At 44.4% G+C, this 12,498-nt stretch overlaps 1 protein-coding gene across 1 annotated transcript in view; it reads left to right on the top strand.

Moving 5' to 3' along the window:
- SORCS1 (sortilin related VPS10 domain containing receptor 1) overlaps window positions 1-12,498 on the top strand; it is a gene marked incomplete at its 5' end in the record, with an annotated part of 483,392 nt that overhangs the window by 434,816 nt on the left and 36,078 nt on the right. Inside the window, 2 exon segments of the mRNA XM_006779616.2 lie at window positions 4,523-4,656; window positions 7,473-7,730. Coding sequence (XP_006779679.1) covers window positions 4,523-4,656; window positions 7,473-7,730 — 392 coding nt within the window.

The raw sequence follows: 12,498 nt of genomic DNA, 5'->3' as shown, positions 1-12,498 counted from the left end.
CTTATTTACAATCTAATGAGACCCCTCCCCTGAGGTGCAGCCAGGGTTGCCTTGGATGGGACCGAGAATTTAGAGGACATGCAGGTTTCTGCTCACAACTCTGCTCTAGCTCAGCCAGTTTTGCAGAGGGAAAAAAAAATCACAGAAAAATGCAACTTTGCAGAATGGAAGATAAAAGAAATGAAGTGGATTTCCTAGTCCTTCCCACACCTCTCTCTTCAGCTGGCGCCTTACAAAGGTGCCCTTTGCAGGTGCCTCTCTGCCCCCATCTTAGTGATCCTGTGTAGCTTTGCCACTTTTCACAAGATCATGATATTGGCCAGCAAATGCCATGCTTGGATTTTGTAAGGTGTGGTTTAATGAGTCACCTGCCCAGAAATTGCATGACAAAAATGTAGTGTCCCAGGCCCCATCTCAGACCCAGTGAATTACAACTCCCACAAGTGTTGCAGCATAACCTGCTTTGAACAGGTTCACCTTTGTTATGATGATCCTATGCTTGCTGAAGTTCAAGGAGCTCTGTTTTAGGTTATCATCTTTATACTTTTATGCTTTTGTTTCTTCTGGTGGATTTTGAAACATTTCAGACAAACAGAAATATGATGCATACACAATATTTAATTTGGCGGTCAGAGGAGATCTCCAGAACACACTCTCTCTCTCTCTCTCTTTCTCTCTCTCTCTCTCTCTCTCTCTCTCTCTCTCTCTCTCTCTCACACACACACACACACACACACACACACCACACAACACACACACACACACACGATCACACGATGTCCAGTCTCAGACATTACATGAGAGCTAAACAAGAAAAGAGCAGGGAAACCTCATTCACACAATTCTGCAGTCCCCTCTGCCACCCTGCCAGGAAGATTCATATGGAGTGATGCACTGCCACCTGCCGTTCCTTTGTGGCATTGCAGGCACCTCTGTGATGGAGACGCATCAGCCAGCTTGTTCAGCTCCTGTCTAGGTGCAGCAAGCCCTCTGGGGCCTCCAAGGGCTGGAGGTTCAGTTCCCTCGATCCATTAGGTCAGACTGCACTCTAAGTGCAGAAAAGAGATGTTAGAGAGTAGGCTTTGGGGCAGCAGGAAGTAGGTGTAGTATATTAGACACATAAAAAGTAAGTGAATACAAGAGGATGTGGGAGTTTGAAAGATAAATAGCACACATTCGTATGAGCATGGGACGTCTAAATATGCAGCAATGAGTTCATGCAGGCATACACATGCACGCCTGAGGCCGACGTGCTGAGTGTCCTGAATGCCTCTCGGATCTCAGGGGCTTCCAGTCCCCTCCATTTGCACTGCAGCCCATCCTTGCTATTCCTCACACATGGAGGGCAGGCGCTTTCCCCAGCGTCTGAGCGCTTGCTCTTTCCTCACCCCAGATCATCACAAATAGACACCTGGTGCCCTCCTGTACTTTATTTAGGTCACTGCTCAAATGTCATTTCTTCTTCTGAGATAGTTTCCTTGACCAGCCTGCCAAAGACAGCACTCTCTCACCGACCCCACGCCTGCCCCCCCCCATTAACACATAAGGTCCATCTAGTACTAGGTGTCCCAGCACCGAGAACAATGCCCAACACGTGGTAGCACTCAAAACCTATTAAAATGAACAAATGACCATAATTTAGTAATAAGATTCAGTTTTGTCACTAACAGGACACACAGACATCATCCCTCCTGTGTGTTCTGACTTTAAAATGTGGTTAAAAGTCCTATATGACAGAGACCAAGAAAATGAACCTCTTTAGAATGGAACTAACAGAGCTGGTGTAGTACTTGCATTCCAGCGGATTCATTTAACTCAGATCTGTCTGAGAAGTCAGGACAACTGATGCACAAGAGGGGACCCTGGAACTGAGCCTGCAAATCTGACAGGTGCCATAAGAAAGGTGTAAAAGCTAAGGCCCTGGGGTGGAACACGGCATGGCCTTCTGGAGCCAACAGGGGACTAGCAGGATCCATGCAAAGTCTGAGGGCATGTGTCAAGTTCTTTTTCTGGTGCCTGGATCATAGTTAAATCGTCAGTAACTAGTGACTCTTCCTAGCTCTTTTGTTAAAATGGGAGAGTTTTATCGAGCAATTTCAGCTGGCAGAGCAGGGGCTCTGAAATCGAGCTGCTTTAGTTCACACCCTGGAATCAAGGAAGGTCACCTTTCTCCGTTTGTTGGTCTCTAGGTGGGGATGATGGCAGTGCCTGCTCCGTGAGGTGGTTGTGAGGATGAAAGGGGAATAAAGAGCCATTAGCAGAATGTGTGGTGCGCTGCTGTCCCTCAGTAGTGCTGCCTTTGGTCACCTCATTGAACTATTCTGACTTAGGACCAATGACTTTTTATCATATGGCTTCTAAGCCAGAAAATCAATTCTATTCTGTATGCTTGTCACAAAGCCTCACCTCAAATTCTGTAAAGAGAGAGAAGCATGGACAAAAGCAGAGACAGGGAATTATATCATTTGTTACCCAGCGAATGTTCGAGTATCTGCTATGTCTTGGAAACTGTCCTAGTCTTATCTTTAAAGGTAAATGCATAGGGCTCCTATCCTCCCAAGTTGGCAGCCTGTGTTCCCTGTCTCACCAATGTTATTTCAATATGTGTTATTATTGTTATAATTATGTAATGGCGGTTTTAATTTGAGCAAGTGAATAGCATAACCCACATGACTTTCTAGGAAAATCTCTCTGAGAACAATTTGGAGGGTGAGAAGGTACCTCACCATCACCATGCTTTGTATGCATATGTAATGTAGATACATGCAAGAATGAAGCTACACAAACACACGCATATAGTTCAAGGCCTACAAGGCCGACATGCTACGTGTCCTGAATATCTCTTAGATCTCATTGGCTTCCACTCCTTCCCTCCATCTCTGCATTGCAGCTCTTTGGGCTTTCTTACTATTCCTCCAACATGGAGAGCCACCTCTCCCTCAAGGTCCATGTGCTTGCTCCACCCTCACCCTGGAGCATACATTGTATTCTAGGTGCTGAGACACCTGGCATTGGGTGCCGCTTATGTGTTATTGAGGGAGGCAGGCATTGAACATGTAGGGCAGCAGGTGGATCAGGTAGGGATAGGTTAGAGGCAGGAAGTCAGTTAGAGAGCGGTGATGGTCCAGGTAGAGGTAGCGGGGGATGGTTAGTGCATGAATCAGGGCAGGATTGGGGTAGGTGAGAAAAGCTCTAGTGGAGACAGATTTCTGAAACCAAATAAATGGTGGCCTAAATGGATGTGGGAGGTAAGAAATAAGCAATCTAGATTGACTTTCTACTTCTGGGTTGCTCCCCTGGATAAACACTGGTTTTATTCGACAGATGGAGAATATAGAATGGGGGAGAATCATGCGTTTCTCAGAACCCTTTGGCTGCTAATTGAGTCTGGAGTCCAGAAGGTGGTTTTGGAGCCCATAGCATGTGGTTGTCAATTGAAGGTCAGGGTGTGGGTGATATGACTCAGCGGAAGAGCATGTGGAGGGAGAAAAGGCCAGAGACGGTGTACCAGGAAACACATGTAAAGGTCAAGCAGAAGAAGAGGCGGCAATTGAGCAGGGGGAAAGGCCTGAGGCACCCCCTTCTTCTCCACCTTGTGGAATAATGGTGGAGGTGATAGATTTCTGTCATTTTCAACCTCAGAGGAAATCACATTTTTCCTGGGAACAGAGACTCAAAGGGAAGGTCAGGGTCCCAGGAAAGGTCCGAGTGGTTCTGTAGGAGGAGGATATTGGTATCTTTGTGGATTTGTTCATCTCATTAAGATTTCTGGTCTAAGGGGCCTCCATCGATAGCATCATCTTTTGTTTAGTTTAGCATATCCTGAGGAGTGAGAACCAGTAGCTCTCTGCCCACTCAGGCATGCCTTTGTCCTGGACAAGCTTACCTCAACACCAAACACAGTTTATTCCATGGTTACCTAACCAGGTGCTTTACAGACAAGCGCCTTCCCCCCTGCCGGCATGTGGCCCGCGCATACACACACACACACACACACTCTCTCTCTCTCACACACACACACACACACTCTCACGCGCGCACACACTCTCACGCGCGCACACACACGCACACAGATTTACACGCACACAGATCTTTAAAATCCAGTAAATAATAAAGAATAATTATCCTCCTTCTCTCACCATGCAACATGGAGTCTATGATATTTTTCACAATCCCGGTTTATCACCAAGGATATAACCTCTTGGAAAGACTCTCTGTTTCCCTGTGAACCCTCCTATTATGACTTTTCACGTAAAGACTTCATAAACTATTTGTTAATTTTTAAACTTTTACATATAAAAAACTCAGACATTTTAGGCCTGGAAGAAAGTCGGTAAATGCAAAATGTTGAGATGTAGTTATTCACAATATATCCTTTTCTCCAAGAGCACTTTTCTCAGGAAAATGACTGCTGTGTTCTGGAGGCATTAGAATGAGTCATGCGTATTCTCTCCAGAGCAGAGAGGTTGCAGCAGAGAAAGCTCTTCCCTCTCCATCTCCTCTCTCTCCTCTTGTGCCTCAGGTCCCCTGGAGCATGTGCACCTGGCCCTGCCCTTTGTCACCACGAAGAACAAAGAGGTCAACGCAACCGCTGTGCTGTGGCCCAGCCAAGTGGGCACCCTCACCTACGTGTGGTGGTACGGGAACAACACGGAGGTGGGTCATGCTGGAAACAACACGCATGGGAGCTGGTGGCAGCTCAACTCCAACTGGCTGAAGCAGAAAGGGAATGAGATGGCTTGTGGACCTCAAGAGTCTGGGGGCGGGGGTTCCTAGCCTCGGGGCCAGCAGGCCCTTAGAGCATCAATGTGTGTGTTCTCTTTGTCTCTCTGTCTCTGTTTCTCTGCCTGTCTCTGTTTCTTTCTCTCACCATGCTATTCCCTTCTTCTTGCCTCTGCCTTCCTCTGTGTAACTGCCCTTCTCTAGTTGGACAATCCTTTGCAGTGATCCTTTGCAGCAGCCCAAGCTTACACCCTCACAGCTCAGTAGAGAAAACAAACTCTTTCTCTAAAGTTCTAACACAAGTCCTGGGATGGACTATGATTGGCCAGGCCTTGGTCACAGCGTTGGGGTGGAAAGAGGTGTGGAAGTCAGCCTCCTGAGAACCACATGAACCAAGACAAGGGAGGGAATGGTTCCAAAAAGGAAAAGAGGTGAATGGATATGCGCCAGGCAAAAGCAACAGAAGCCCATTTGCTGGGGCTGACCAGCAGACCCTGAGCTATGGATGAATGATTACTCTGACACAACATTTGCTGTGAAAGAGAGGGCTAAGGGACTGCCTGGCTAAAGGAACCAGGTAGCCTCGATCATCTGCCTTGTTAGGCTTTTATTGTAACAGCAGTTTTAGATAAAGTTTATCTTTTAGATACTATTGATAGGATAAGTAATCTTGGGAGGGCACATGTGTTTGCAGTGTCCTTTAAGCAAGGACACCCAAGATTAAGCATAAGGATTCCAGTAAACACCCAGGGGTCTGCAAGTGCACAGACTTGTTTGGAAAGGTCAAGGAAAAATTAGGGACGCCACCTTCGGCACTCCCCTAAGTTGGAATTCTGATCAGCAGGGCAGGCTGTCTTCAGCACACTTCCCTTTTCTCAGAATGCCCCCTTTAGAAACTTTCCAACCAAGTTCCCTGTGCTCCCCAACACCCATTACCACCCAGCTCCCCAGATGGCCTCCTCACCCTGCATCAGACATGCCAATGTCTTTAGTCAGCTTTACCCTTTCTGTTTTCCCAAAGCATCCCCCGTGATCAAAAGTCAGCAGCCATTTTTAAACCAGTAGAGACCGTCACCTAATTTACTCTGAGTCCTTCGTTTGGCAGATGAACAAAAGTGAGGAAGAGGTGGACAGAGTGGCCTGCTCTAATCCCATTCAGCTGCTTCATGCAGGGATCAGATCCAAGGCCTTCTGATGCCTACATGGATTTTTATTCTCCTTATGCCTGGCCATGTGCTCTGTTTCAGTTTTGAACTCACTCCATTCTCATAAAATAAGGCCCCAGAGTGTCCGCCAGCAGAGGGCACAGGACGGACTGCCCTGGACTGGAAGCCTCATCTTCTTCCAGCAGAGTCCCTGTCTCTTGATGACTTAACTGATCTGACGCAATGCATTTTATTTTAATGCAAATATTGTTCTACCCCAGAGCTGAACTTTGGCTTTAACTCCAGACAATTTTGCACAGGCCAACGATGAACACTCCTCTCTAGCCCTGCTACAAGCCTGACAGTGGAAGGAATCTCTCGCCTCTACAGTTAACATGAACTCAGCTGAAAAGAAGCCCATTTTATTACTTCTGAAACTATACGTGTAAATTCATCCCAAACTGAGAGGACATGACCCACAGTGAGAGAGTAGAAATCTATGTTATTGAAAGCTAGTCTTGGAAGGTGAAAGTCCTAAACAATGTTATTCTCTGTCTCCTGTTATTTACCTTTTAGCAGAAAACCACATTTTCAATAGATCATGTTGAGCAGCCTTCTTATGCTGGCTGTCATCTTCCCTCTGCCATCCAGGGAATTAAATGACTTTTGATTTTAAAATTAATTAAGAAAAGACAGGAAAGAAATGATTGCGGGGAGTGAGTTGAGGGAGGTCATGGGCTAATTATCTTTTCCTTCAGGACCCCGGCCTCCAACTGTAGCACAGGCACTGGCCCAAGTCATTGTCTTTATTTATTTATTTGTTTGAGTCCTCAACCCACCACCCAATTAGTACTTTTTTCCATGGAAGCTGCTTCCCTGAAATGCTGATCGGCCTCTCAGAGGAAGCCCAGCCATGCCAGGCCACTCCTGTTAACTACTGTGGTTTTGGTGTTCACGGTTGCTGTGTTCCATTGCAATTTATTATGACTAGTATACCCTGGAGATAAACAACTGGCAGTTTGTAGATTTTCAGTGACAGCTGCTTAAATCTGGGTTCATATGGTCCTCTCTTTTGGTCTCATCTGAACGTTTCCTTGAATGAAAGGATCTGCTTAATATGAGTAGATTATCCATAAAGACACATGTATCCCATCAACAAGCACAATATATCAATCTTCCCAGCCCTCAGTATGGTGCCAGGAGAGAAGTGTCAAATTCAGAAGACATGGGCAGGGCTACTTGGGGCCATAGCTCTATAGCCCTTTTTTGGTCTGGACTTGAGATGATGGGGAGGTATGGATGGACTCAGATGTCACCGAAAACAGCCTTCACTGATTTAAGATGCTTGCTGATGGCTGTCTCATCTGTAACTGAAGAGCTTTGGCTCCACTAGTGTTGCTCAGTGGTTGAGAATCCACCTATGAAACATGAGGTCAAGTCTTGATTCCCTGGTTGCGGCCTTGATCCCCAGTAGAGGGTGTACAGGAGACAACAGATCAGTCATTCTCTCTCATTATTGATGTTTCTCTCTCTCACCCTCCCTTCTTCTCTGAAATCAATAATATATATAGCTTTGCCCTTACTCCATGCTTTTGTTTATTCTAGCCCTTGATCACCTTGGAAGGCAGCATATCATTCAAGTTTACCTCCGAAGGGATGAACACCATCACAGTGCAGGTCTCAGCTGGGAATGCCATTCTGCAAGACACCAAGACCATCGCAGTGTATGGTGAGTACTGTCTTCATTGATTCACTGCTGCCCCCCTGCTCAGAGGTTACTCGGTACCAGAGTGCCAGGGGCCATCTGGCTTATGACCTCTAACCAGAGCACAGAGGACAGTGGTTGAGGAAGAGCTGAGTCAGGTCTGGTCTCCTCTTTTAGGGAAGAGACACCAGCAAAATAGTAGTCACAAGACCCCAGGGGGTTTATTGTTTTATTTTGTTTTTCTCTCCACGTGACTCTGGTGCACATAGAGTGTCCATTCGCTCACTCACCTTAGGTAGGGTGAGCTTCATTATGTGTAAGGCTCTTCCATTCCATTTGGCATCTTGGTGTTGTTTGAATAGCTAAAACCGATTATAAAAGAAAATGGTTAATATTGAGGCTTTCTACAAAAGTCAACGTTAAGGAATCTACCAACATCTAAATACTCTGAAAATATTTTACACAAATCTGTATCATAAAAATGATGCTAGATTAAAAGAGATGGAAAGGTCATAACAGGCAGATGTCATATACCGGATATTGATTTGAACACGTCACTGTAATTTTGTAATTCATTGGGGAAGTTGAATATGCTCAGATTATTAGATGGAATGAAAATGTACTGAACTGGAAAGGTAGAATTATTAATTGAAAATGAGGATTGAAAAAACAGTTTATACAAATTGAGCTCATTTGGGAAATTTTTTTCTGCATAGAAGAATATTCAGATGGATGCACTGTTATTAGAGGATAACAAAAATGTAAACTTTTATTGTTGATATGGAATGGTACATATGCAGTATGGAAAATTAAAATTAAAAAAGAATTTTAAAAAGATAGGGACAGTAAATGCTCTGCAGAAAGAGAGTGTACAAAAGGGAGGGAGAAAGGAAGGAGAGAGAATAGATGATAGATGATAGATAGATAGATAGATAGATAGATAGATAGATAGATAGATAGACAGACAAACCAGCTGGTGGTTCAGATGATATCAATTATCCCAGTTCCAGAATTAATTGATCCTGATGCAGGTTCTGTTTCTTATTTCTCAAATTGCCATCTTGACCTTCAAATTCAGAGAGTAATTTGTAAGCAACTTGGAACGTGTCTGAGGAGGATATTCCCTGCATAGCTGGAGTAAGATTTCATAATGTCCCCTCCCTTTTCCCACAACCCCGCACCCCTGCCAAGAAATTGATAAGCCCAATAGTAAGTGCAAGTAGACCAGGGCTGCAATTTTCCTCACAAGGTCCCATCAGTGAGGCAATGGCCCAGCCAGAGTTCAATCAGGAGGAAAATTTGGCTTCTCTTTATTTCTTTACCCATTTCTATACCCTGGGTTGCATTGAATCCTCATAACAATCCCAGTTTAGGATAGGTGATATTATTGTTATTGGTGGGGAGCTCTCTGCATCCCCACCTGTTGCTGGTGAATGTGGGGTTCTTGCCATGTCACAATAAAGGACTTTTCTGAGACTTGCACAGGAGATTGAGTGGCTTTTAGTTGTGTGAAATTACATCCATGATTTCCAAGATCCCATTTTCCTTCATACAGTCAAGGAAGAAGTCCAACTGTGTCTTTAGCAGCACTAGGATTACAATCATTGCTCAAGGTTCTGTTCCATATTTGCATAGCCCAGGCTAGCTTAGTTTGTGTTCCCAGCTGCAGTCCATCAGCCCATTGCCACATGGAGATGGAGGGAACATGGGTAAATCCAAGGAAGCAGGAGCCAAGCCAGAGGAACAAGAGAGCCAAAAGAGAGTGAAGTATTCCATTGCCTGGGGGATTATGTATCTCCCAATTCTCCTGGGCTTTCAGTGGCCCCACCTCCTCTAGCCAATTATTTTTGCTTCCAGATTAGACCAACAGGCACCTTCCCTATGTCACCCCAACTTTATTGCTCATGCATCCATCCTGCCTTTGTCCACTCCCTTCCCCCAGTGATCTGGAGGGAATGGACCCATGGTTCTCTGGGGAGGGTAAAGTTGCAGCTTCCTGGTCACTTTTCCTTTCTTCCCATAGATGTCCACTTGGTTAAGAGTATCAAATATTTTCTTACTAGAACAACAGAGAGAACTTTAAATCTATGTATTCTCTAGGCTTACATGATCCAACTAGTCATTTTGCAGATAGGAAATTGTGGCCCAGAAATGGGAAATTACTGACTTAACATTATTCTGCTGTTCAGTGACAGATTCAATAATGATGCTAGTGCTAGTAATTAACACTGATGGAAACATTACCAGCATCTGTTCTAAGCACTTGATATATATGATCTATTTTATTGAACAGAGTTGAGAAAGACTTATGAGAAATATGCTATAATTATCCTTGTTTTACAAATGAGAAAATATGAGGTAAGTGTAGTAAACAGAATCTAAGACTCTGAATTCAGAGGGAACATTTATCACCACTTTGCTACTTAGTTGTTCCTCTTCCTAAAACTCCTTAAAAAGGCATAATCCAAAAGAGAGTCACCAGTGGCGCTGCTGGTGTAGTGGTATCATGCAAGATTCCCAAAAGAGAGTCAGCCCTTCAGATGGGTTATCTTCATTGAAAAAGGTGAAGTGGTTTCCCCTCCTCTAACCAAGCCCCTGAACCATCACACTTTTTAAAATTTGTCTTTAGTCAGATGAGTTGTCCAGAGTTGCATATGAATGACTAGAAAATTGTAATGACACTTTTGACATATTAAAGGCAAATTGCAGCACATGGAGTTAGGCAGGATTTAATTCAACCTAAACAAAAGGCAGGGAGATGTTTAAACTCTGGGATGAGCTAGTGGAAAAGTACTAGAGGACTTTGGGGGATTATCAATGTAATTAGGACATCAGTGTTTGCTAATTGGTGCTTAGAAAGTGAGGCTCCTGCCCTGCCCTCAGTGGTAAGGGGCTTATTTTCTTGATGGTGACATTGCAAAGACATGGCTCCCTGGTCCTTGAGAAAGCTATTCATGGCTTATAGATTTATATCTCAAAGGGGCAGAGAAAGAAATTTACAATCACAAGTGTGCCAAAGTAAATGCTCCTAGAAAAGAGAGGTCAGGGACCTATAGTCAGGAAGGAACCTGTCTGGAATGCAGTCAAGTTGAGGGAACATTAAGGCCATCGTGGTCACACTGAAGGAGGCATCGTATTTGGGAAGTAGACAGAGGAATGATTATCCACCTAAAGACACGTAATAGACCAGAGGAAAGAAAATCTCCTTTTTATTATTGCCTTTAATGTGCTTCAGGACACAGGTTTACTCTTTTAATACAATAAAGAATATATGAATATGTAGAATTTCTCTCTCTCAGAAGCTACTATATATATGTGTGTGTTTGTGTGTGTGTGTGTGTGTGTGTGTATGCATATATGGATGTGTGTGGATGTGCATATGTGTTTGTGATGTTTACCCTTCTCAGTCCTCCCACATGCATACCCTATTTGTTGAATGAACTTAAGTATAACATTGCTCAGCCATCCCCCTCGACCCCGCCCCACTGTTTAACATGCTAAGTAATTTCAGAGGGAGCTTCATCATTTGTGTCCTTTTATTAAGATAAACATCTTCCCTTGTAGATGAAGTTTCTACAGTTTGATAAGAGGTTCTGGGGAAGTGAAAATGACATAAACATATCTTTGAAGTGAAAAGTTAGGACTCAGTGGGTGATTTTCTAGCACTGCCATTGACCAGGCTACTAATTAGTATGCATTTCACTGCCCTCCATCAGAACGGACATGGTGGTATTCACATTGGTAACCAGTGACTCATAAAATAGTCAAGCTCTGAAAATAGACATCTCTGGACTGCCATTAATGCACACCTTACCATGTAGGAGTCATCAAAGCTTGTGTCCCAGGAGTCCTTGCATTGTTAGGAAATGCAAGTGGGTGTTTATGTTTCCTGAATGTGTATGCAGCATTGCCCTTGTTGCTGAACCCCCAAATACAAGGAACCACTTAAGTCAAGAAATGTTAGTTAAATAGTAAATGTAGAAATTACAGAGAACCTGCACTGTAATTCATGCATTTATTTATTCAACAGAAAAATTTAATCATTAAATGACTTATAGATAGGAATTGAAAAGCCATGAACAGGAAACTGTCTCATAGAGCCAGGAATACAATACCCCTTTCCTCATAGCGATTATATTCCAGTGGGAAACAGACAATAAAAACAAAATAATTTAAGCAGCAAGAAATATGAAAAAGACAAGCAGGGTCATATGATGGAAGGTGTTTGAGTTGGTGAAAGGGAGGATACCAAAGTGGCTGGTGGGAGGGCGTTCTCCCAGGAGAGCCTGAAAGGTAAAAAAGTTGAGAATGCTATAGTCTGGGGACCTGAAAGCATGGTGCTAATGTGGGCAGATTGAGGAACCCAGGGAAGGACAGGGGCCTGGAGTGGGGACCCTGCAGGACATGAAGCAGCAGAGAAAGTCACTATTGGGCTGTGTGGGATGAGGGGCTGTGGTAAGAATCTATTAAATTGTATTCCACATGCTGTGCGGAGCCATGTGCCAAATGCTGAGCTGAGTTAAGGTTCTGGGCTATGCTCTGAAACCCAGCACCATCCTGGGGCCAAGGCTACACCTTCCATGTGCCGATGCCCACCAGTGACTGACTAAGACAGGAAGTCCAGGGCAGATCCATTCCTGGGGCACAGGGACCCCTCTGGCTGACTGCAGCTGGAAAACTCTCCCACAGTCTTTCCGAACCTCCCACAGACTGCAGAGCCTGTCTGTGATCACAGTCAGGGGTGCTCAAGCTCCTGTGGCTTTTTCTCCAACTCTCTCCTCATAAAATTCTCCCTTCTGTCATCCCACCTACTTCCTGGAGGAGTGGGACTAACTCAGGGACCAGGGAGACAACTAAGAAAACCCTTGAACTGAGGAGCTTTAAATCCATTACATAAAACTTTCATGCACATGCAAAATAGCAACA

This window comes from Myotis davidii, unplaced genomic scaffold, assembly GCF_000327345.1.
Source record: "Myotis davidii unplaced genomic scaffold, ASM32734v1 scaffold107, whole genome shotgun sequence".
Taxonomy (NCBI): domain Eukaryota; kingdom Metazoa; phylum Chordata; class Mammalia; order Chiroptera; family Vespertilionidae; genus Myotis; species Myotis davidii.
The sequence above is the reverse complement of the archived record's forward strand: the minus strand, read 5'-3'. Positions and strand labels throughout refer to the sequence as shown.